Source organism: Electrophorus electricus, chromosome 4 (genome assembly GCF_041902795.1).
Source record: "Electrophorus electricus isolate QZ-2024a chromosome 4, ASM4190279v1, whole genome shotgun sequence".
NCBI classification, from domain to species: domain Eukaryota; kingdom Metazoa; phylum Chordata; class Actinopteri; order Gymnotiformes; family Gymnotidae; genus Electrophorus; species Electrophorus electricus.
The window spans coordinates 13,970,001-13,995,000 of NC_137500.1; the positions used below are offsets into that span (position 1 = coordinate 13,970,001).

Consider the following 25,000-nt stretch of genomic DNA (forward strand, 5'->3'; position numbering starts at 1 on the left):
GGACTGAGAGTGTGTGAGTTTGTGTGTGTGTGTGTGTGTGTTAAGGGGAGATGGGGGGTATACATCTACGTTACAATTTGATTTCTGTTTCAATTTCTGTGATTAGTTTTCAGGCTGTACTATATGATGTAAGTTCAGCAATGAGACCCTACCTTACTGCTGATAAAATCAGTCCGTAGCATCGTAAGTGCACCACTGGCACTGAGCCAGAGGACTCTCGGCTGAACTAATGAAGTCATTCATCAAAATACTGTAGAAAACCTTTATGATGGGAAGGCCCTGCATGGAAGTTTGTCGGTGTGTGAGTGCAAATCTGCTGATGTCACAACCATTAGTCAGCTGTCAATCAGTCAAACCCCTAGCCTGTCCTATCCTCATCCGTGTTACCAAGCTCAAATTACCCTAGATGCTTCACTGTGAGGGAGATTGGCCTGGGTAAGAAAAAGGTTTTTACATCTGTCCAGATAACTCTTAATCAAATTAGAATAACTGGTTAGATTAGACATCATGGACATGTCCCTATTATCACTGGTTCTCAAAAACACTTCTAAAGATCACCTTCATACATGTTTGTGTATGCACACAGTCATGAATGTGTGTGTGTGTGTGTGTGTGTGTGTGTGTGTGTGTGTGTACATGCCCAGGATTTCACTGAAAAATCAAAGACGTAAAAAAGCAGACTTATATCAGAGACGGCACATGAGATGTGCGCTATATTTTGAAGCTGCTAAAATGTTCCAAAAGCTCAGAAAATGGCGCGTAAAATATTAAAACGCTACAAGTTTCTATGATACAAAATGTTTTGTAATAAGAAACTACATTTAGATAAATACAATAAAGAAACAGATAGACCAAAACCCAGAAGCGGAATGTTAATAGAAAGAGATGACTGGTTAGGTTCCCTGCGAATTTAACACCATCAAACACTGGGAAACTACTACAGAAAAGCTACTCTGAAAACCAAAGGTGGTCTAATTTAATCAAATCTAATCTTATTGATATAATGATATACTGAGCCACATTTCTATAATTTGGTCCATGCATTATGACCATCTATTTTTATTATTGTGGCAATAAGAACTGCTTTGATTAGCGCTGTTATTCCGTTTACTCAGTTCAGCAGTGATGCCAAACCGGCGGCCTGCTTCCAGAACCTCGTCCAAGCAAATGTACGCAACAAGAAGATACTCAAGAAAGCTGTGCAGAGCATCACAGCCAACGGCATCACCAACTACAAGGGAGGCTTTGAGCTGGCCTTCCAGCAGTTGTCTGTGGTCCGTGCGCCGCCACACACGCTCACATCAAACGAGCTTAATATGATCAACTGTACCGCTTAAGTTCCATTTTGGCATCACATAGTTCAGAATCGTTCATGATATGCCTACAGAGTCAGAGTGCACTACAGTTGACCCTGAAGTCTCTACCAATCATGGCCTGCACCAATCACATATATGATAGAGTCGATAGCACCATCTGCTGGCTATAAGAATTTTACATCAAACTTATTTTATTATACACCTTAGTTAGGGACCTTAGTGGTAGGAATAAGTTCAGGGTTGTGTATAAAATATTTATTTACTTTTTGGATTTTTTATTTTGTGTGTGTGCTTGTGTGTGCGTGCGTGCGTGTGTGCGCGTGTGTGTGTGTTGCAGTCGAATGTGTTGAGGGCAAACTGCAACAAGATCATCATGCTCTTCACAGATGGAGGAGAGGAAAAAGCATCTGAGATCTTTGAAAAATACAACCATGATGGGAAGGTGTGTGAGTACTCCACACACGTGCATGCATGCAGCTTTAAGAAGACCTCGGTGGGAATAACTCTTAACGCCCAGTCACATTTAAACCTTTCAGATTCGCATTTTCACATTCTCTGTGGGCCAGCACAATTACGATAAGGAACCTATCAGATGGATGGCTTGCACAAATAAGGGTATAGTCATATTGTAGTCATTCATGAATGTATGCTAATGTTCATACAATCTAGGAACCTGGATCTTAAAATATACTTAATATCATTTTTCTCAAGGGTATTACTATGAGATTCCCTCCATTGGAGCCATCAGGATTAACACTCAGGTAACATTTTACCAGCTGGGCTCGGGCCAATCAGAACACACCTCATCTAGGAGATTGGACTTGCTCTTCCTGTTCTGCTTCAGCTGTGACGACCAGCTACTTTGCTCACCCAGCGGGCTGCTTGTGGATGGGAGGTTTCCCTGCAGTGTGCTTGTGCAGTGTGCTTGTGCTGCATTGCATGAACATTGCTTGAACTTGTGTTGCCTTACTACTGAAGCGGGGGGGGAGCTTCACCCTCAAAACAGATGCAGCTGAGTCGCGTTTGCCGGTACTGTGCAAATCGCTAGACTGGCAGCAAGACTATCAGACCAAACTTTACTAACTAATTATCATTATCATAACTTTAATTATCATTAACATCATTAGTATTAAAAAAAAAAAAAAAACCTCTTTAAAACCTTTAAAACCTTTTGCATAATTGCAGTGGTAGTTCAGGTACTCAGGTACTCAACTTGTAATTGGAAGGTAGCCAGTTCAAGCCCCACCACTGCCCTGTTACTAACCCTAACCCAAGTTACCACTGTGGGCCCCTGTGCAAGGCCCTTAACCCTCAATTGCACAAACTGTGTTCAGTCATAATTGTAAGTTGCTTTGGATAAAAGTGTCAGCTAAATGCTGTAAATGTAAATATGTAGTAAAAACAACTTATATTTAATATAATTTGTATGTATAAAAGAATCGTGTTTTGCCTGCCCTTCTTGCAGGAGTATCTGGATGTGCTGGGGAGACCCATGGTGAAAGAACAACAAAAGGCCAAGAAGGTGCAGTGGACCAACGTCTACCTGGACGCCCTGGTAACGCTCTTCCTCGCTACGTCTTTGCCTGTCCTTTCATCTGAATAGATTTTTGTGGGATTATCCATGATCGAGTGCGTCTCTGCACGCAATTAAGCGAGTCTTGATGCGGCTGTTCCACAGGAGCTGGGCCTGGTCATCACAGGAACCATGCCGGTCTTCAACAACACATACATTAACACAAACAGGAACAAGGCCGGCAAAGCCAAGCTCAAGGTGCAGCACACCACACTGCGTGGCTCCCTGTTAGCACCTCTGGAGCTCAGCACAGCACTTTGAAGCTGTAAATTAAACTATAAACTAGCACAGCGTATTTGTAAGTCGCGAGCTCAGAATAGTGACCTAATGCTGTTTGACAACTACCTCTCCCTCTGAAACAGGACAGTGGAGAGAACCAACTGATACTGGGGGTGATGGCCATCGATGTGTCGCTAGATGACATTAAGAGGCTGACTCCACACTTCACTGTAAGACCGGAGAAACGCTGACAGTTACTTGACGTTCCACACCGTCAGGAAGGGGAACGAGGCGTTTGAATGTACTAAACTGGATCCCACATATTCAGTTGAATAATTTGATGTTTGCACTTATAACGTGAGGATATTATGCTAAGTACTTTATACAGTGCAAATGCACAGGGCACTTCTAAAGGAAACAAACAAACAAAAAAAATGGTGGAATCGATGTCCAAAATTAATTGGATTACAGCCAGTGTAGTGCTAGGTGTCTGTGACATGCTGCTCAGATCTGGCAGTTCCTACAGTAAGAACCGCCAGGCCATGTGTGTGTTATGGCTGCTTTGTTCTCTTGTAGTCTCTCACCTGGCCTACATTTGTGCATAGCTGTATTATGCACTTCCCTATAGCTGTTTTATGTACTGCCATATGGCAGTTTGCCTTTTCTTGCTTTATATTATATTCTATCACATCTTTTCCCTGCTCCCTCTTGCTTTGAAAGCTTGGTCCGAATGGATATTATTTTGCCATCGACCCCAATGGATATGTCCTGCTTCATCCAAATCTTCAGCCAAAGGTATTGCTGAACACACTCTCTCTCTCTCTCTCTCTCTCTCTCTCTCTCTCTCTCATTATTTATTTTCTGCCCTTTCACTCAGTACTTAGCCTAATGTGAGTGGAGTTTTTATAGGCTGATCTTCTGAGATCGGCCTTCTTTGGAAAGTTCTCCTAAACCAAACAGATCATTTCCACGTGACTATGATCCAAACCATTATGGCTTCCAGTTATGCTGAATGACCAGACCATGCGACGCCGTTTCGGCACTGACTGCTCGCGTAGCTCACACTTTAGTTCAGTCAGTTTATATATTTCGCCAGAAGGTCAGATTATTTTTGCTGCACCGCTTATCCTCAACACGCTGTCCTAAGCAGGCAAATATTTACAATAATTGGAGCAGCAGGTAAACCATGTAGCATTACAGGACAGCTCTTGGAAAGAATTGTTTATCAGACCTGTGCCAGGAAACCAGAGTGAACCAACCAACTTGAATGATCCAAAGTGGATCAACCAAAGTGAATTGTGTTAAAATGGTGTCGAGGTGCATGCCATGCAGACTTACCATGTGGGACCTCTACCATTTTCTGTGAACCATCCAACAGAACCCCAAGTTCCAGGAGCCGGTAACACTGGACTTTTTGGACGCAGAGCTGGAGAATGAGATCAAAGTGCAGGTAAACTTTCATTCATGGCTCCTGTAGATATCCACACTTACAACAAATGTGCACTTAAAGAATTACAGTGTCAAAATATTTTCCACAGTTTTCAAAATATTTTCAAATGACAGAATGTGGTTTAGTAGCTGGCTCATAGATTAGAAAAATAAAAGAATGTGTGATCTGAATATGGCACCAGAGCCCAGGATAGTTCAATTTGTGGGCTTTCATCTTCTAATGTGTTTAAAGAGGGGATTTTACTGGATTAAGGATTAAAGAGGGGATTTTACTGGATTAAGGGTTAAAGAGGAGATTTTACTGGATTAAGGTATTAAACTGTGCACTTTTTTGCATTCTTTTGTAAATATTTTAATGGGAATATGCATTTCACTTCCCTTCTTAAATTAAGATGTAAATCTGTAGTAATGCTTATTAATCTTGTTTATTATGCTCACTGAAATGAAATAAAGTTTAACACAAAGTGAGCATACATCATAGGCTTGTTTTGGTGTAAACCAACTAATGGGGAGGTGGGCCTATAATGGGGAGGTGGGCCTATAATGGGGAGATGGGCCTATAATGGAGAGGTTGGTCTATAATGGGGAGGTGGGTCTATAATGTGGAGGTGGGCCTATAAATGGGAGATGGGTCTATAATGTGGAGGTGGGCCTATAAATGGGAGATGGGTCTATAATGGGGAGGTGGGTCTATAATGGAGAGATGGGTCTGTAATGGGGAGATGAGCCTATAATGAGGAGATGGGTCTATAATGGGGAGGTGGGCCTATAATGGCGAGATGGGCCTATAATGGAGTGGTCGGTCTATAATGGGGAGGTGGGTCTGTAATGGGGAGGTGGGCCTATAATGGAGTGGTTGGTCTATAATGGGGAGGTGGGCCTATAATGGGAGATGGGTCTATAATGGGGAGGTGGGTCTATAATGGAGAGATGGGTCTGTAATGGGGAGATGAGCCTATAATGAGGAGATGGGTCTATAATGGGGAGGTTGGTCTATAATGGGAGATGGGTCTATAATGGGGAGGTGGGCCTATAATGGGGAGATGGGCCTATAATGGAGTGGTCAGTCTGTAATGGGGAGGTGGGTCTATAATGGGGAGGTGAGCCTATAATGGAGTGGTCGGTCTATAATGGGGAGGTGGGCCTATAATGGGAGATGGGTCTATACTGGGGAGGTGGATCTATAATCGGGAGATGGGCCTATAATGGGGAGATGGGTCTATAATGGGGAGATGGGCCTATAATGGGGAGATGGGTCTATAATGGGGAGGTGGGTCTATAATGGGAGATGGGTCTATAATGGGGAGGTGGGCCTATAATGGGGAGGTGGGTCTATAATGGAGAGGTGGGTCTATAATGGGGAGGTGGGCCTATAATGGGAAGATGGGTCTATAATGGGGAGGTGGGTCTATAATGGGGAGGTGGGTCTATAATGGAGAGGTGGGTCTATAATGGGGAGGTGGGCCTATAATGGGAAGATGGGTCTATAATGGGGAGGTGGGTCTATAATGGGCAACAAAAAAAACCCAATGCTTGGAGTCTATTTGAGGTATCTAAATTAAGTGTTTTATCATTTCAATATGTTCTCTAGTGGTTGACTTGTAATTTGAAGTTTGCTGGTTCAAGTCCCACCACCACCAAGTTGGTCCCCTGAGCAAGGTCCTTAACTATCAATTGCTCAGGTTGTATTCAGCTATGACTGTAAGTCACCTTTGATAAAAGCGTCAGCTAAATGCCATAAAAGTGAATGTTCTCTAGGTCATATTCAGCAAGCAGGTAACCTTAAAAATAGCCGCTTGACAGTTATGACGCTTTTGCTGCTTGGCAACAAAGAGTCTGGCACCAAGATTCAGCCTTCAGAAACCACAGTATGAACTCCTGCCTATTTCTGACCAGTGACACGCTTCTCTTCTTTCACTGCGTAGATCAGAAAGAACATGATAGATGGAGAGAAAGGGAACGAGACACTCCCCACACTGGTGAAGTCCCAAGATGAGGTAAACTTACCCAACACTGCTTAGACTGGCTTCTGAGTAGACTGGGTGAAACCTCATTCACGATTCAGAGGGCCACCAGTGAATCCTAGCATACCTGTTATTAAGGTGTATTAATGTGCTAACGGTCATGACATACTGGTAAATTCAAGCGAATAGTGTGTCGTAGCGCGGTGTGGCTAGTGTCTCAAAAGACACAGCAGTGGCACGCCCATCACTGGAGAGGCTGACTGGTTTGGGCATGTCCGAACTGGATGTAGGAAAGTTATAGCTTATGTTCTTTTGTTTTGCAGCGTTATATAGACAGAGGCCTGAGAACATACACCTGGGCTCCAGTCCATGCCACTGATTATAGGTAATGGGGCAGAGTCTCTGTGTGTGTGTGTGTGTGTGTGTGTGTGTGTGTGTGTGTGTGTGTGTGTGTGTGTGTGTGTGTGTGTGTGTACAGTATGAGTGACCAGAGTATGTGAAATTAGGAGGTAGCCACTAGAGGGTGCTATTTGGCGGCAATAGGAATTTTCACTAAAGATAAATTACGTAGAAAGATTTGAAAATTCTGCCACGAACAGCTAGTAGGGAGCCGTTTCTAAATGTGTGAATGCATCCACCGTGTGTGCTTGTTTGTTTTGCTCACAGCTCTGTCTTCCTCTACTGATCTGATCTCCCTCCCCCTGTTCCTCTCTCTCTCCCTCTCTCTCCCTCTCTCTCTCTCACTCACTCTCCCCCCCTCTCTCTCTAGCCTTGCGATAGTGCTCCCGGAGTATAGCCTTCACTACATCAAGGCTAGGATAGGAGACACCATTACTCAGGCCAAATGTAAGTGGCTGCTGTACACCAAAAATGATATCTTCTGGACCTTTTGCTTCTTTCCATGCAAATGAAGTGATATTCTGCAGCACATTCTTGTCACTTCCCACTGCCCCCGGCCCACAACCGTAGAACGCATCCCTTTGAAATCTCTGCTCTTAACCCGTGGAGATCGTGGAGGAACGAGGTGGCTCCTCAGTTGTGGTCTACATCCTCAGGCGTTCATCATATGAGATTGATATTCAATAAAACCCTCAAGGTCTCTTTGCTCTTAGATACACCTCTGCTCCTACCCACTTCCTTCTCTCATGTGGCTTTGGGATATAAGAAATTAATCTCAAATGCCTGCAGACTTAATGGCCTCCTGTAAGAGAGCTGTCCCCTTTAACCTTTCATTTTCAATACAATATTCTTATTCAAAGCTTCTGGGGTTGAATAAAATATTGGTTAAACCCTTATGTTCTTTCCTATTTTTGCACCCCACCTCGGCCTTCTCGCTTCGTTTGTTCCCCTCCTCCCCCTCCCCCGTACCTCCCTGTCTGTCCATAGCCTGGAAGCCCTCCAATCAGTCTGGCAAGTATTTTCCTCCTTCCTTTCTGCATTCTCTCTCTCGCTCTCTCTCGCGCTCTCTCGCTCTCTCTGTCTCTCTCGAACATTTGTACCTTGCTGTCCAACATGAACTCTGATACAGATGTCAGATTCACATATAATCACCCAGTACATGAATACATGCACACACACACACACACACACACACACACACACACACACAGACACACACACACACACACACACACACACACACACACACAGCATGTGCATGCTGTACCATCTGTCCAGTGCCACCTTACTAACTGAGTTTTGGCTGCACTAGTTGTGGTATACCTCAGTATTGACACCAGGTATGAGTGTGTTTGATTTCCCTGTCACTGCTTCTGTTAACTATATATGCGTGCATGGGCGTGCTCAGCAAGTGCCATTCTGGCAATGTTTGCATGGTTTGAATGAGTGTGTGTGTGTGAATGTGTGTGTACTTTAACAGAGCACCTGATGCTCCTCTATCATAGCACCTTACTGGTTAACTCACACTAAATGTAAATCTGGTACCATACACAGCATGTGTCTCTCAACCTGTGAACACACCTCTTCAGCTCTAGAGAAGTCTCACGGTAACATTAATCACCTGTTTCAAGCCACTCAAAATGTTATTTGAAAGTATTGTAAAAATATTTTCAGTTCTTCTAAAATGTTATTTGAAAGAAAACTCTTTCTTACAACAGTTAATATTTTGCTCTTGCTCAGTGTGGACTTTAATTCAACCACTGGGGTTCTAGTATTCCACATTACTGTGACTATAGCTCTGAGGGACTAGTATTCCACATTACTGTGACTATAGCTCTGAGGGACTAGTATTCCACATTACTGTAACTATAGCTCTGAGGGACTAGTATTCCACATTACTGTAACTATAGCTCTGAGGGACTAGTATTCCACATTACTGTGACTATAGCTCTGAGGGACTAGTATTCCACATTACTGTAACTATAGCTCTGAGGGACTAGTATTCCACATTACTGTGACTATAGCTCTGAGGGACTAGTATTCCACATTACTGTAACTATAGCTCTGAGGGACTAGTATTCCACATTACTGTAACTATAGCTCTGAGGGACTAGTATTCCACATTACTGTAACTATAGCTCTGTGGGACTAGTATTCCACATTACTGTGACTATAGCTCTGAGGGACTAGTATTCCACATTACTGTGACTATAGCTCTGAGGGACTAGTATTCCACATTACTGTAACTATAGCTCTGTGGGACTAGTATTCCACATTACTGTAACTATAGCTCTGAGGGACTAGTATTCCACATTACTGTGACTATAGCTCTGTGGGACTAGTATTCCACATTACTGTAACTATAGCTCTGAGGGACTAGTATTCCACATTACTGTAACTATAGCTCTGAGGGACTAGTATTCCACATTACTGTAACTATAGCTCTGAGGGACTAGTATTCCACATTACTGTAACTATAGCTCTGAGGGACTAGTATTCCACATTACTGTAACTATAGCTCTGTGGGACTAGTATTCCACATTACTGTGACTATAGCTCTGAGGGACTAGTATTCCACATTACTGTAACTATAGCTCTGTGGGACTAGTATTCCACATTACTGTGACTATAGCTCTGTGGGACTAGTATTCCACATTACTGTAACTATAGCTCTGTGGGACTAGTATTCCACATTACTGTAACTATAGCTCTGAGGGACTAGTATTCCACATTACTGTAACTATAGCTCTGAGGGACTAGTATTCCACATTACTGTGACTATAGCTCTGTGGGACTAGTATTCCACATTACTGTGACTATAGCTCTGAGGGACTAGTATTCCACATTACTGTAACTATAGCTCTGAGGGACTAGTATTCCACATTACTGTGACTATAGCTCTGTGGGACTAGTATTCCACATTACTGTGACTATAGCTCTGTGGGACTAGTATTCCACATTACTGTAACTATAGCTCTGAGGGACTAGTATTCCACATTACTGTAACTATAGCTCTGTGGGACTAGTATTCCACATTACTGTGACTATAGCTCTGAGAGACTAGTATTCCACATTACTGTGACTATAGCTCTGAGAGACTAGTATTCCACATTACTGTGACTATAGCTCTGAGGGACTAGTATTCCACATTACTGTAACTATAGCTCTGAGGGACTAGTATTCCACATTACTGTGACTATAGCTCTGAGGGACTAGTATTCCACATTACTGTGACTATAGCTCTGTGGGACTAGTATTCCACATTACTGTGACTATAGCTCTGAGGGACTAGTATTCCACATTACTGTGACTATAGCTCTGAGGGACTAGTATTCCACATTACTGTAACTATAGCTCTGAGAGACTAGTATTCCACATTACTGTGACTATAGCTCTGAGGGACTAGTATTCCACATTACTGTAACTATAGCTCTGAGGGACTAGTATTCCACATTACTGTGACTATAGCTCTGAGAGACTAGTATTCCACATTACTGTAACTATAGCTCTGAGGGACTAGTATTCCACATTACTGTGACTATAGCTCTGAGAGACTAGTATTCCACATTACTGTGACTATAGCTCTGTGGGACTAGTATTCCACATTACTGTAACTATAGCTCTGAGGGACTAGTATTCCACATTACTGTAACTATAGCTCTGAGAGACTAGTATTCCACATTACTGTAACTATAGCTCTGAGAGACTAGTATTCCACATTACTGTAACTATAGCTCTGTGGGACTAGTATTCCACATTACTGTAACTATAGCTCTGTGGGACTAGTATTCCACATTACTGTGACTATAGCTCTGAGGGACTAGTATTCCACATTACTGTGACTATAGCTCTGAGGGACTAGTATTCCACATTACTGTAACTATAGCTCTGAGGGACTAGTATTCCACATTACTGTAACTATAGCTCTGTGGGACTAGTATTCCACATTACTGTAACTATAGCTCTGTGGGACTAGTATTCCACATTACTGTAACTATAGCTCTGAGGGACTAGTATTCCACATTACTGTGACTATAGCTCTGAGGGACTAGTATTCCACATTACTGTAACTATAGCTCTGAGGGACTAGTATTCCACATTACTGTAACTATAGCTCTGTGGGACTAGTATTCCACATTACTGTAACTATAGCTCTGTGGGACTAGTATTCCACATTACTGTAACTATAGCTCTGAGGGACTAGTATTCCACATTACTGTGACTATAGCTCTGAGGGACTAGTATTCCACATTACTGTGACTATAGCTCTGTGGGACTAGTATTCCACATTACTGTAACTATAGCTCTGTGGGACTAGTATTCCACATTACTGTGACTATAGCTCTGAGGGACTAGTATTCCACATTACTGTGACTATAGCTCTGTGGGACTAGTATTCCACATTTAAGGTTCTCCTTGTTTTCTTCCCCTGTATGTGCTGTGCGAACACCTTTTGCTCAGAATGCAATCGTTTTATTCCAGGCTTGCTCTGTGAATAAAGTATTGGTGACTTTGGTTTTACCCCCTTCCTCCCACCCCTTGTCGATTGCTCCTGCCCCTGTCTCCTCTTTCCGTGGGATCTGACCCTCCAGAAGCTGGCAAGTATTTGTTTTTCCTTCTCTGCCCTTGTTCTTCTCACATTCACACATTACAGACGTGTAACGTGCTGCGATCCAAACGGTACTAGAGCTTAATCTCGCACCGGCGCCGTCTAAAAGACTGCACTGCGTCAGCCTGTCCGTCTACCAGGACGTGCTGGGGTACGCGCGTCTCAGCACGGCACTTCAAATGCACACATTTAGCATTTCCAGCAGCGGCAAAACACTAGCCCCACGGTCGGTGACCGCGGTCGAAATAGCCTACTGCATACTGCATACGGCATACTGGTTTGGGGCCCAATACTACACCAGTAGTATGTAGCAGGCTACGTCAGACGCAGCCAGCGTTTTAGAATGTCTTGATCATGGGCCTGATTTATTTATTCTCCTCCCCAGTCTCTGAAAGCCTACAAGTGGATATGTTTGAGGAGTACGGATACACCTTCATAGCTCCCAGGTCAGTAAAGTTGATCTACACACACACACACACAGATCTATGAGATTCCATCAGCCTTCATGACGTATGTAAATCTCAGAGCAAGCTCATGAGATACTCTCATTAAGGCGGATCTTGGAGATGCCTGTGTCAGCAGTGCTGTGCGACATAACCTCTCTCTCCTGTTTTTTGTATCGCAGAGAATACTGCAAGGATCTGAAACCGCGGAGTAACAACACGGAGTTCCTTATCGAGTTCAATGAGTACATCGACCGAAACACGCCCAACAATCCATCGTGTGAGTGGACAGATGGCTGTTTTGCCAGGCTACATTACTCATCACACATCACTTCCACACAAGGAAAGGACTTGTACTTATTTGAATAAAAGTCATTTAGAAATGGTCATGTAGCCCAGAAGGATTCTAAAATTCTACTCCAGCCTTATGAGTCCTTTGTACCACATAAAGGACTGTTGTTGTTGTTTTTAAGTTGATTACCATGGACAATAGTTTCAGTAAGAACGGAAACCTATTTTTTTAAAAATACACATGGGGGGGTTTAAAGTTAGTTGCTGTATTCTGCAAGAATCTGAAAAGAAAAATGAGTATACAAGGCAAATTCAAAACTGCAGACATTACATAAAAAATGTCTTGAGAGACAGTAGTTGTATTTTAAATAGAGGTTTATCCAACTTTTGAATCCAGAGCAATGGTCACATGACCTAAGGTTATACGATATCTCTGTGTGAAAATTAAGCATTGTCACAGCACTTGCAAACATTACTACAGATTTCCATCATAATTTACAAATCAGATTTTGAAAAGGTGGGATTTGGAATGCGGTTAATGTGGTATCAGTAATTTGGTTGTGCATCAGATTAGAATGCAGTACAGTTCACCGCTAAGCCATTTGCAGTCTTCTTTTTTGCACACGTCTGCTTGGCGACAGAAGCTCGGGGGTCACGGCACTTGGACTGCACACACATTTAACCACTTGATTTTGATGAAAACATTGCTGACAAGTGCCGTGGTTTAAGCCCGAGTGGGTTGCGTACTGCAGTTGAAGCTTATCAGCCAGCTTGAAAAAAAGGTTTGAGGCTGCTAACCCTCACAAGTTCAGAGGCCCTGAATAAATTCCTTCTTTGACTTTTGCTGAAAATGAAGACAGAGGACCCTGGGTTATTAAAAGCAGGACATTATGCGATGTTTGCCAGTCAAAATGTCATCATTTTTGGACACACATTTAGGCACACATTTAACATAGCTATCCAGAAACCAAGTGAAACCGTCAGGTCCGAAAGTGCTGGCAGGGAGCTGTGTGAACTCTAACCGATGAGCTCATCAGAGATTGGCCGGCATATGGAGTACATGATAAAACACTCTGTGGTTCTTTGGTCTGAGAACAACATCTCACATCGGAACCATCTATTAGCCTTAACACATTGCACAAGTAATAAAGCACTGAATTCTCCCTCCTCTTCTCATAATGTTGTAATTGCTCTGGGCATTAGCCCCTTGATATAAATGTCCTGCAACTTCTGTGGTAAAAAGAATCATTTGTCCGTAAAAGGAATCACTTGTCCAGATGCTGGAGGTGGACCAAACAGACTGGGTGAGCGCTGACTCTGTCTTCGTGCAGAGGGCCTGCAGACAGAGAATTAATGAGGTGGAAACAGCGAAATCTCCACAATCCATTGACTTGCTCTACTGTGAAAGTGTGGACATCGAGAAAAAAAGGAGGGGTGGGGGTCTTCCCAAACTCGACTGCTACTCCGAGCAGCCATTATGTAAAGTAATGGGGCAGAGTGCAACGTGCTACCACTCATTCTTGCACCTCGTATTGACCCCGATGTTCAGATTGACTATTACAGAATAGTTAACCTTGTGACTTTTGGAGATCAAGTCATTAAGACTTTTGACACACAGTTTGCTTCAAACTTGGCAATGTCCTTCTTGAAACTGGTGCTCAACCATTACAGTATGAAGCTCCAGAACTCTCTGTGTACTAGGAGGTTTTTAACTGCAACACTCTAGGCAGCTTTCCTGTTGCTTACCACATGTTTGGATAAGTCAGTACATCCAAACATTTGGGCTCAAAGACAAGTGATAACTGCAATAAAGGACGAAGTCATCAATGATTGGAGCACATGACAACACTGTGTGTCCCCTTATGTGTGTCGCTGTGTCCCCTTATGCAGGAGGCCATTGAATGGGTCTCAGATATGGTAGCTGCAGCAAAAATGGATGTGATATAGCTATGGTCTGACCCCATCCACGCCCTATGCACTTAACAACGCCCTCCTCAGACCTCATCAGCCTATGAGAACATCTCTGACACGCCTGATGCCAGAACTGTCAGTATTGTTATATCATCAAAACATGCATTCACGTCTCCCGTGGGACGACGTGCCGTCCTTCGGATGCCCCGTGGGATTCCAAAGCCGGAGCCCTTTACCGGGTTTTCCCGTGAGCTGGTCGTCGATTACCTCATCTGGCACCATACCCTGTGCGAACATGAACAGCGCCCCCATCGGGTCATGGAGAGAATAAGAGCGGTGGTCTCCTGCCCGGCGTTAAACCCGACCCTGCAAAGACAGGGAATGTGCATCTCGTGCCACTGCCTCATGCTGTTCAAGCCCTACGGTGGTCTCTGAGCATGACGTAGCATCTGTCCTAGTTCATCCCAAACTACAGTGATGTGACTGGCCCACAGCGCCAGCGCTCATGGAAAGAACATCATATGCATTTAATAAGTGGAAAGCGCTTCTGACAAGCCCACCTCTGCTGCAGTGCTTCAGTAGTTGTGCTGTCGGCACATATGTCATCGAGCCCGGGTGCAGTTCGTCCACGAGATGGCAAGCCTATTGCGTTGGAACGTTGGCTGACACCGAATCATGACACGCGCAAATCAAGTAGGAGCTCCAGGCGCTTGTTTTTGCATATCAGAAATTTTAGAATTACACATATGGCAGGCCGATCACTGTTGAAGCTGACCATCAGTCATAAATCTCATCTTCCTTGCATTGTCCCGCCAGTGACAGGTCAGCTGTTCGGAGCTTTGAACGTCATTTCACTCGGTCAAATCCGTCATCTGGGTGTAAGTGTGTGGCCTTCAGAGCCACGTTAATTGCGTCTCGCTATCTTTGTTTCGGTCATCTGCACAGTCGCCGGCTGCTAACCTTAAGTTGGCAGTCATAATGATAATGGAAAATCATTTCACACCGCTTCATTGCCAACGTTGAGTCTCGTGCACATATTCCCTCCCCTGAACAGGCGGGGCAGAATACGATGTCACGCCAGAAGAAGCGCTCTCATCCTGACGTGTTGAGGAAGTCAAAAATGAGACCTTGTTCAGCTCTCTAGAAGTTTGCCAAAAGTGTGCATTACCCTCCCCCGTGGCCTAGATCAATAGTATTTCAATCTGGACCTCCAATCCAACTCCAGTCCTGGATTTTGTAATTCCATGCAATTGATTAAATGATTCATGTGAATGGTTGGCCACTTTGACCCGACTCCTAGACAAAGGGAGGGTGAAAATCTGGAGGACCTGGTCCTCGAGAACTGTGATCTGAATACCTCTGGCCTGTGTGAATGGCACAATTACACAGCCCTCCAGCCCTGTGCTCCTCCTCAGAAACATGCACGCTAAGTCTGCAAGTCTGAGTTAGACTGGGGAATATTTACCTGCCAGAGGACTTTCTGCGTCTGTGCATGGGTAAAAATGAAGTTCATTATTTGGAAGAAAGGGTATAATGTCTAATAGCTCCTGGGTATAATATCTTCTGCAACATTCTCACCCCGATACACACAATAAATGTATGTATTCCTCAAACCAGCTCTTCTTTTTTTGCGTGCTGTTATGATTTCTCTACGGGTGTTTGGTGATATGACGAATAACTCCTAAAAGGTGTAATATAATTGAACATTGTTGAACATTTGAACATGGTTTTATAATCTTTATTAAAATTAAAATGGAACATACATGCACACGTGGTGTCAGTTATGAGGGATACCACAAGTGCATCCAAACCTCTGTTCCTAAGGTGGCACTGGGCAGATAGCACACAATGTGTGTGTGTGTGTGTGTTTGTGTGTGTGTGTGTGTGTAGAACTTCTCTGTTCACCGTGTCTGTGATGTCAGTAAAGGAGCAACTATAAAGCAGAGAAACTGAGTAATGTAACTTTTGATAAGCGAAACTGTTTCAAACATTTTTTCTTACAGTTTTCTAAGGCTTTGTTAACTTTACTTTGTAATTGAGCAACTGCATCACATTCATTTGCACCCAGTTCAGCTGGACTAATCCTCTCATTGCCACAACCCCCCACCCTGGAATATTCCTTTCATACTCTGAGGTGAACATCTTAAGTTGCTGGTTTGGCTTCCAGATAATAACTGAAAAAGGGACATTGTTTTGCTTCTTCTTTTGAGCACTGCTCCTCTGGCCTGAAACAGGGCATTTATTTGCTCCGAGGGCACTCTGACCTCCTCGACCTTTTCCCCACCTGATTAAATGTGGCTTTTGCTCGAAATGGCCAAACAGGGACGTCTCCCAAGGTCATTTTTAAGCGAATGTATTCCAGTCGATATGAAGCTCGATTTATTGCTCTCCGGCTGACTGTTGCAGAGCTGGATCCTGTCCCCCCCCTTTCTGGACCTCTTTGATCTGAACACTGGAGGTGCCCTAATCACTCGGTCCGCTGCATGTGTTGGGTGCGTGGGGGAGCGCGCGACACCCCTTGTACCTGCACGCCCGACCAGTTCCAATTACCCTGTGTGAGTGAGAGAAAGCAGGACATGCCAGAGAGAGAAGGCGAGAGATGGGAGTAGTGAACGGGGAGGGTGTGGCGGGCAGGCGGGGCCGCAGTGAGTGGGGCTCGACGCCCTTCGAAATGTAGCGCAACGTGTGCCGTTGACCCCCTTCGAAATGTAGCACAGCAAAAGCAGCCGTTCACGGAGCTGATTGCTATTTCAAACATCCCGACAGTCCCGCAGGGGACCCTGAGCCGTGTGTGGAGGGTGTGTTGTCCTGCCCTTATTTATCATCGTAGAAACATTTGCGCCTCAAAATCGCTTTCTCTTAAGTGTGCCCTCTTAACCACTGACCCAGGCGTAACTCACCTTTAACGCCTACACCGTAATGGCAAAATTGCTCGTACAAAAACACATCCATTTAAAACGCTTTGTAAAGATTTGTCACCGAGGTCCCCCCTCCTCATAATTGTTTTGTATGATCTTGGTGGTGTTGGCCGTGGTGAAGACTATTTGAAACGAAGTGAATTCCTGGGCTGCCTTCAATAAGGCCCTAATGAAAAGCACACAACTTCGGGAGTAAAGTGTTACACCAGCTGCCCCCTCTGAAGTGTGTGTGGCGTGTCATAAAGGAGTTACCCCTGGTCGTCGCATTAATGAACTGCAGCATGTTTAGAGCGTTCAAAGCGCTCCGAACACACTCCAGGAGAAGAAAGAAAAAGAGCTGCTCCTTTGATGGGTTTTTGCGCTTATATCCAGCTGTCCAATGCAGACATGTTCCCCGTCTCTGGGAATTAATCTACACATTACTTTTTCCTGCTCTGTTTGTCAGCGTCTCTTTCTTTTATGAACTCCTACCCCTCGCTGACTCCTGTGTAACTCCATCAGAGGTCAGGATCTGGGGCTTGTTCTCATTAGTGTGATCTGGGCAGGTCTTTGCACAGGCTACAGTCAACCCCAAGGCTTGGTGAAATAGAGGCAGATATGTACTGTAGTCAGGATTATGAGGAGACTCTCTGGGAAAGACACGTATGCTATGAGACAGAGAGCATAATGCTGCTGTGTCAACACAGCCTTACAGCTATAGAGCACGTGCAACCAAACACAAAGCTACACATGTTCTGTGATGTTTCTGTCATTACTGTATGATTTTGACTTCACTGCTATGTGCGGTTAGGTAATGTGGATCTGGTAAACCGGCTGTTACTGGATGCAGGCATCACCTCTGAAATGGTGAAATATTGGAGTGGACAGAATCTGTGAGTCATGCTAACGCACACACGGACTCACACACACACACACACACACACACACACACACACATGCACACACACACACACACACACACACAAACACACACACACACACACACGCACACAAACACACACACACACACACACACACACACACACTAATATTAGTGAAACATAGAAATATAAATCATAGAAATCCCACTGTTTAAGTTCGTGTCGTCTATCTTCAGATGCAAATCGATCGTATTCTCTCGATGGAAAGAGTAGTTCACATTTTTTCTTGTTGAGTCTGAAGCCTCCTGCTGTGTTGTGTAGGAATGAGAGAATCAGTGCTAAGTTCGTGGCCACAGATGGCGGCATCACTAGAGTCTACCCTGCCAGGTATGAGACCGCTTGCACTGTTTACACTTCCATATTCATTCAGTTTCATACGTTTGATTGAAATGGGTTTATGGAGTAAACACACTCAAACTTCACACTCAAACAGTTTACTAGTTTAAAGTAAACAACCCAAATGTCATTTTTATAGTGCCATGATTTAGTTTTTCCACTTGAGCTTAAACAGGAAAAAAGGAATTATGTTTGTATGCATGTTTAACACGCAGAGATGGTGGAGTGTTTAGTTAGTGGTGAAGTTTCCAAATGGAAAGAAATGGCCGTGTCTGGATATCGTCAATACATAGGGCTATATATATATATATATATATATATGTATGTATGTGTGTGTGTGTGTGTGTGTGTGTGTGTGTGTGTGTGTGTGTGTGTGTGTGTGTGTGTGTGTGTGTGTGTGTGTGTGTGTGTGTGTGTGTGTGTGTGTGTGTGTGTGTCTGTGCACACACATTAATGTGCCTGGGTTTCTTCTCCAGTGCTGGTCCAGAATGGAGTGAGAATCCTGAGACATATGAGTCCAGTGCCTACAAGAGAAGTCTGGATAATGATGTTTACATCTTTACACCACCTTTACCGGACAATGCAACCCGTACGTCTGAGTGTGTGTGTGTGTGTGTGTGTGTGCTGGGTGCTGTGTGTGTTGTGTGTTGTGTTTTGTGTGTGTGTGTGTGTGTGTGTGTGTGTGTATTAATCATCTGGGTAGTTGAGTATACATTGTATGTGTGTATTCTGAAAACCAATTTATAAATTTACCATCTTAAAACTAATGTCATGCACTTGGTGATATTAATGATGTAGATCAGGACAGAAAAGGCTAGATTCTAATCCAATCTAGTCTATACAATCGCCAGAGTAGTTTCTGGAATAAAAGCCTTGTCATTATATCTTCCAGTGTGTATTAAGCCAGTTTTGTAGGAACTTGGAAACTATTTGGAGAAGAAGTCAGTGATTCACAGGTCACCGTGTGCATGTGCTAAACGTATCTGTGCATGTCGTACAATCATACAATCCTGACTGATTTTAAAGAACATTCTCACTGTGATAGGGAGCAGCGATTCCATTTTAGTGAGCAAGGCAGTGAACCTCACCATCAATGGAGTGCATCTGAAGCCTGCAGGTAAGGCTGTTGTGTGGCAGGATGGTTGGCAGATGGACTGCTACGCACCCATATGGGTTAGGTGCTTTCAGAAAAGTGCGCTACGTGAAGCATCAATCTTCCACGAAGACCCCACAGGATGTACTGACCGCTGCTGTTACTCGTTCTAGTGGTCGGCGTGAAACTGGACGTCAAAGGCTGGATGGAAAGCTTCACCAACGCTACGGAAAAATCCAATGTGAGTACATCACAGGCGTTCAGCCACGCCCACTCTGAGGTCCACTAGCGTCACTAAAGCGTCTCACGTTTCCCTCCTCTGGTTCCTGTGCATTACCTAAAAGACTCCCTAGGTGTCCCTGGAGTATTGATTCTCTGCCTGTTAAGAGTTCTGTAATTCCATAATCCCCAAATATATGATAATGAATTAATAGAGTTCAGTAAACAGTTATGCAGAAGATATACTAGTTAAATATATTCGTGGATATTCACATCAGGCTATTTCGATGTGGAGTCACAATTTATCGATGTCGAGGCTTTTGTCAAGCTATGTCTGTTTTTGACAGTGTAATGACGAAATCTGTGGCTGCAAAAGAAACGATCAGGTGAGATTTTACGTTGCTTAATTACATTCTAAGTGTAAACTCAGTTTCCTTTAGCGGGAAAGAGAACAAATCCTGAAGAGAGAGCGCACATGAAACACTGTGTCCTTCAGTGTGTAATATTTATGCCATTTGTGTACAGCATGTGTTGTGGTGCATTACATCTTGCATCGATCAGCTAGCTATATATTTTTCTGTCCAGTTTACTTAGTGAATACCAAATATCCTGTGAGAATTGCAGTATTCTTTAATGATGAGATCTGGGGCTGAAAAAAAGGTTAGATGACTCGGAATTCTGTCCATTTCTTTCCGCTTACACTTCTGCCATTTCTTCTCACTGCGTGACCCGGGTTTCACGTGTGCCTCCTTTTGCCTGTAGCCCTGGTGTTTGCCCACGACCTCCTCCCTTTTCCCTCTGCCCCGCACAGAACATTGACTGCGTGCTCCTGGACGACGGAGGATTCCTGGTCATGGCCAATCAGGATCACTACATCGACAAGGTTGTTGTCGCTTCCCTCCAATGAGAGCAACTTCCTCGCTTGTCAGTCATAACACACCTCCCTCCACCCCCCTGCTGGCCTTGCTCCGGGCCCCTTGCTGAAGCAGAGTAAATGTTTGTGGTTTGGCTTTAGCCGGGGAGGCCCATCAGAGCGGAGTGTGCACGGTATAAATCACTGGGCCCGAGGTACGTGCACCCAGTCCAGCCCACCAGAGCAGAGCGTGTGCTGGATAAATCACCGGGCCTGGGGTAAGCAGGCCTGATCTGGTTTTAACCCGGCTCGCTCTCTCTCGCTGGAGACGGCCTCTCCAGGGGTCCCTGACTGATGCTGGGACTCACTGCGCATTCGTTAGGACTGTTGTTACTTAGAGTGAGTGAGAAGAGTGTACTTTATACAAACTCAGATTTATGCTTCCTATGGACTTGTAGCCACACACACACACACACACACACACACACGTCATTGCCGACAGGACATGGTTTCTTCTGAGCCTGAGTTGTAAGTATTCATTGTGTTCTTTACGGTAACCAGAATAATAGAAGGCTAGGGGAGTTTTTCCTCTTCTTACATACTCACACACATGTGCACACACACACACACACACACACACACACACACACACACACACACACACACACACACACACACACATGCACTTTGCCACTCCTGAAGAGATTTTCGTGGCTCAAAGACAACTCTTCCGTCAGTTTAGTTTATGGTAATGTAGTCAGCAGTGTTAATGAGATTAGCCTAGATCCGCGTGATCTCCACTGAGCCCTGACACCTTTCAAATTTTCACACTGCTGTATGGCTACAGTCAAGTATTGCCTTCCACTTTAGTGTGCACACAGTTAAGAGTGGGGTGTTATATTTGTTGTGCATTTTGGGTTAGGGGTGAGATTAGAATAATGTAACAGTTGTTATTTATGCCAGGAACTGTTTGTTTTCATAGAAGGACTTTGAATCTTGTAGACAATCATCTCTGATTTTAACCAGCTAAAGGCCATATTTCCCATGCTATAAGTTCAGTTCAAATTTTAATGCTGGGTTTAACTTCAGCCGTGTGCTTTAACTTCAGCCACATGCTTTACCTCTGATCAGATTGGCCAGTTTTTCGGTGTGATCGACCCCAACCTGATGACCAGCTTGCTGAATGAATCTCTGTTCTCCTTCACGAAAACCTATGATTATCAGTCAGTGTGCGACCCGTCCAAGGAAGTCAAAGCAGCTGCAGGCACCAGATCCATCTACGTGGTGAGTATGTACTGACCTTTACAGCCACTATCCTTACAAACGACACAAAGCAGAGTCTAACATCGCAGGCCTGGGAGCGGCTTTCGTTTAAAGACCCCGGAGGACACCCGATCGGTGTTTGATTGCTTATGCCCTCCGGCAGCTTTAAAAAGGGGGGAAGCCTGTTCCTCAACAATGGACGTGTCTCTTGCGATGTTTGCTCCTTTTTTAAAAAAATCTAAATGCCTTTAACTTTATGGCACCGTATCTGCTACCTGTGTCATGCAAGTCACACGACTTGGCCTGCTAAAAGTAACCGCACACTCACAAGCCTCGTCTCAGGCTGCCCTGGAAACGCCGGACGGTCATAAAGCGCCCGAGCCTGCCATAATGAGCTAATAGGAGCGGCCCACAGCCGCCCTTTGATTTCCTTTTGGCTCAAAACGTACGGGTCAGTCTAGCAGCACAACTAAACCATCCTGAACACGCCGCCCCAGGCCTGAATCGACACACCAGGCTGCCAACGGAGCCCGGGGCGCTTTGCTTGCTTCTCATCTTTCCCCGTCTGTGAGGCGACACTGGTGCCTAGAGCAGCTTTCTCTGTCTGACCGGGGAGAACGCGCTCTGCCGTTCAGGGTGGCCGGCTTTCCGAGATGAAGAAGGCAGCCCGAGCGAAGGTTGCCCTGTGGAGGCCCAGCGCCGTGTGCCTTGGATCGTAGAGTAATCGTTCTTTCGCTCTTATCCCTTACAGCCCACCATAGCGGATATACTCAACGTTGGTTGGTGGGCCTCTGCAGCAGCCTGGTGAGTGAAGAGCTCGTCTGAAATCAGGGCCTGTGCATGGATGGAGAATGCGCACCCCCTTAACCTCTTTAAAGCTACTGTAGCTGATTCCACAGCTCATGTCAGCTCCCGTCACACTTAAAGGCTCCATTAGCCCCGCTGTCAACCCCTACCCGCAATTCAAACCTCTCTTCAAAGGCGCCCCCATGCACACTTAACTGACAGGCAGGGAGGACCGCCTCCTCGTAGGGAGGCTTCCTGATTTTCATTCACACTGCTGTAAGCACTGGAGGGTGTTGAGGCCTTTGATTGTCACAGAAAATATTTTAATAGTAAATAGTAAATCACTCACAGCACCTTTAACCTTTTTTTACTCATATATATCCCATACATATCTCCATATTTCCTGCGATTAATGTTAGTTACTGTTTGACTGTAAATGAATTCCCTATATACTTCTTAGACTTCTTAGCAAAGATCGGTTATTTTGGCGCATTTGCTTCTGCTGTTGTATGAGTCAAATGTTCAACATGTGAGCCCTCCGCCTGTTATTGTCTGAGACGATCTGCGGCATTGTTTTGATTTCCAGGTCGATACTGCAGCAGCTGTTTGTTAGCCTAACCTTTCCCAGTTTCCTGGAAGCAGGTAAGAACCCAGTCTCTGGAAGTGATTAGGGGCATAGCTGCTTGGTAGATGTGTGTCTGTGATCCAGTGCTACCAAAGGGGCGACGTAACATTAAATTATGGAACGAAAAATCTACGGCCGTGCATTCTTGGTTGAGCCGTTCTGAAATGCCAGATGTGATTGTTTGTGACGCTGTCAGGTTGGACGGCAGCCACGTGAATGGACGCAGTGGTGCACTTTGGTGAACTTCGACATCATCACGGGGAGTTTATTATTTTATTTATAAGTGATGTCATACAATTATAGCATAATCGCTAGATCAACAAAGAGAAACCACATAAATTCACTGGGAATTGTTTTGCATATAAACAGGTGGGGGTGGACAGATATACCAGCATGGACATTTTAAGATAATAAACATGATGTCATGCCTATTACAAACACAACAACACGACAATCACACCAACAATGATTCCAACAAGAGAAGCGATAGTGAGTAAACATACATATGGATCAATGGATGACTGAGGGTAGAAGAAACATGAAAGTGAAGAGGAGACAGAACAGTTTGTGTGTGTGTGTGTGTGTCTGAGTGTGTGTGTGTGTGAACACCAAGTTCCTTGTATCAATTCTCAGGGAGTCATAAATAACTGATGAATATATGAAAAACTCTCTGGAGAAGAAAATGTCATTGCAAATTAAAGACAGATGAGACTGTTCAGTGTGCGTATGTGAGCAATCAGCAATGTCTGTGAATGTCTTGTATAGATGTGTCTGTGCGGGCATGTTTGTCAACGTGTGGGAATGTTTGTGCTGATGTAAGGATGTGTGTTCAGGCTAGGACAGCCATCCCCCCGTACTCCCCCGGATGTGTTCAGGCTAGGACAGCCGTCCCCCCGTACTCCCCCGGATGTGTTCAGGCTAGGACAGCCGTCCCCCCGTACTCCCCCGGATGTGTTCAGGCTAGGACAGCCGTCCCCCCGTACTCCCCCGGATGTGTTCAGGCTAGGACAGCCGTCCCCCCGTACTCCCCCGGATGTGTGTTCATGGGAAGGGAAAGAAGCTTCAGACAAGAGGACGGGTTGAGATGTGCTTTATGTCCCAGACCTTCTTCTAGATGCTGGCAAAATAATATTTCTGACAAAGGCCCTCCCAAACAGTTTAACGCCACTAAACCAGATGCCCACTGTGTAAAGCTAAAAGGTTTTTGAATGTCAGTTAAGTGTTATGAGTAATCACTGTACTCCAAACACTCTGGTGCACAGTGGAGCCAGATGAGGACATCTCTGAAAAAGAAAGCTGCATTTTTGAGCAAACTCAGTACTTCTTTATGAACGAAGATCGAAGTTTCAAGGGAAACCTAGAATGTGCTAACTGCTCCAGGTAAGAATGCATTTCACACACACAGATGAATACAGGAATGTAGGGAATTTGACTGTTGGCATGAGAGTGCAGATCATACTCCTCTTTAAGGAAAAAAAAATTGTGTGTGTATGTGTGTGTGTGTGTGTGTGTGTTTCCATCAATGTGATCGCTTGCGTCTTCAGGCAGTACATTGCAGAGAAGCTATGGAAGACCAATCTGGTATTAATCATTGTAGATGCTAAGGAGAGCTGCACAACATGTAACTTCACACCTCTCATCCAGGCTGAACAGCCCTGTATCCTGCACTTTCTCTCTCTCTCTCTCTCTCTCTCTCTCTCTCTCTCTCTCTCTCTCTCTCTGTCTCTCTCTCTCACACACACACACACACACACACACACAGTTCTTAGAAAAAACTGATGATCCAGTCGCTGCCTAATTCTTGGCCCAGCCC

General features: G+C 44.5%; 1 protein-coding gene across 1 annotated transcript in view; it reads left to right on the plus strand.

Annotated features, from left to right (window-relative positions):
* Positions 1 to 25,000, plus strand: part of cacna2d1a (calcium channel, voltage-dependent, alpha 2/delta subunit 1a) — an 81,377-nt gene that overhangs the window by 49,611 nt on the left and 6,766 nt on the right. Inside the window, exons 11-36 of the mRNA XM_081712536.1 lie at positions 1,116 to 1,274; positions 1,654 to 1,758; positions 1,853 to 1,931; positions 2,028 to 2,077; positions 2,782 to 2,871; positions 2,995 to 3,087; positions 3,252 to 3,338; positions 3,829 to 3,903; positions 4,487 to 4,558; positions 6,483 to 6,554; positions 6,845 to 6,906; positions 7,291 to 7,367; positions 11,915 to 11,975; positions 12,155 to 12,252; positions 17,883 to 17,964; positions 18,274 to 18,339; positions 18,825 to 18,937; positions 19,394 to 19,465; positions 19,615 to 19,682; positions 20,008 to 20,046; positions 20,472 to 20,543; positions 21,645 to 21,797; positions 22,528 to 22,580; positions 23,149 to 23,204; positions 24,450 to 24,567; positions 24,732 to 24,844. Coding sequence (XP_081568662.1) covers positions 1,116 to 1,274; positions 1,654 to 1,758; positions 1,853 to 1,931; positions 2,028 to 2,077; positions 2,782 to 2,871; positions 2,995 to 3,087; positions 3,252 to 3,338; positions 3,829 to 3,903; positions 4,487 to 4,558; positions 6,483 to 6,554; positions 6,845 to 6,906; positions 7,291 to 7,367; positions 11,915 to 11,975; positions 12,155 to 12,252; positions 17,883 to 17,964; positions 18,274 to 18,339; positions 18,825 to 18,937; positions 19,394 to 19,465; positions 19,615 to 19,682; positions 20,008 to 20,046; positions 20,472 to 20,543; positions 21,645 to 21,797; positions 22,528 to 22,580; positions 23,149 to 23,204; positions 24,450 to 24,567; positions 24,732 to 24,844 — 2,185 coding nt within the window. The remainder of the gene's footprint in view (positions 1 to 1,115; positions 1,275 to 1,653; positions 1,759 to 1,852; positions 1,932 to 2,027; positions 2,078 to 2,781; positions 2,872 to 2,994; positions 3,088 to 3,251; positions 3,339 to 3,828; positions 3,904 to 4,486; positions 4,559 to 6,482; positions 6,555 to 6,844; positions 6,907 to 7,290; positions 7,368 to 11,914; positions 11,976 to 12,154; positions 12,253 to 17,882; positions 17,965 to 18,273; positions 18,340 to 18,824; positions 18,938 to 19,393; positions 19,466 to 19,614; positions 19,683 to 20,007; positions 20,047 to 20,471; positions 20,544 to 21,644; positions 21,798 to 22,527; positions 22,581 to 23,148; positions 23,205 to 24,449; positions 24,568 to 24,731; positions 24,845 to 25,000) is intronic.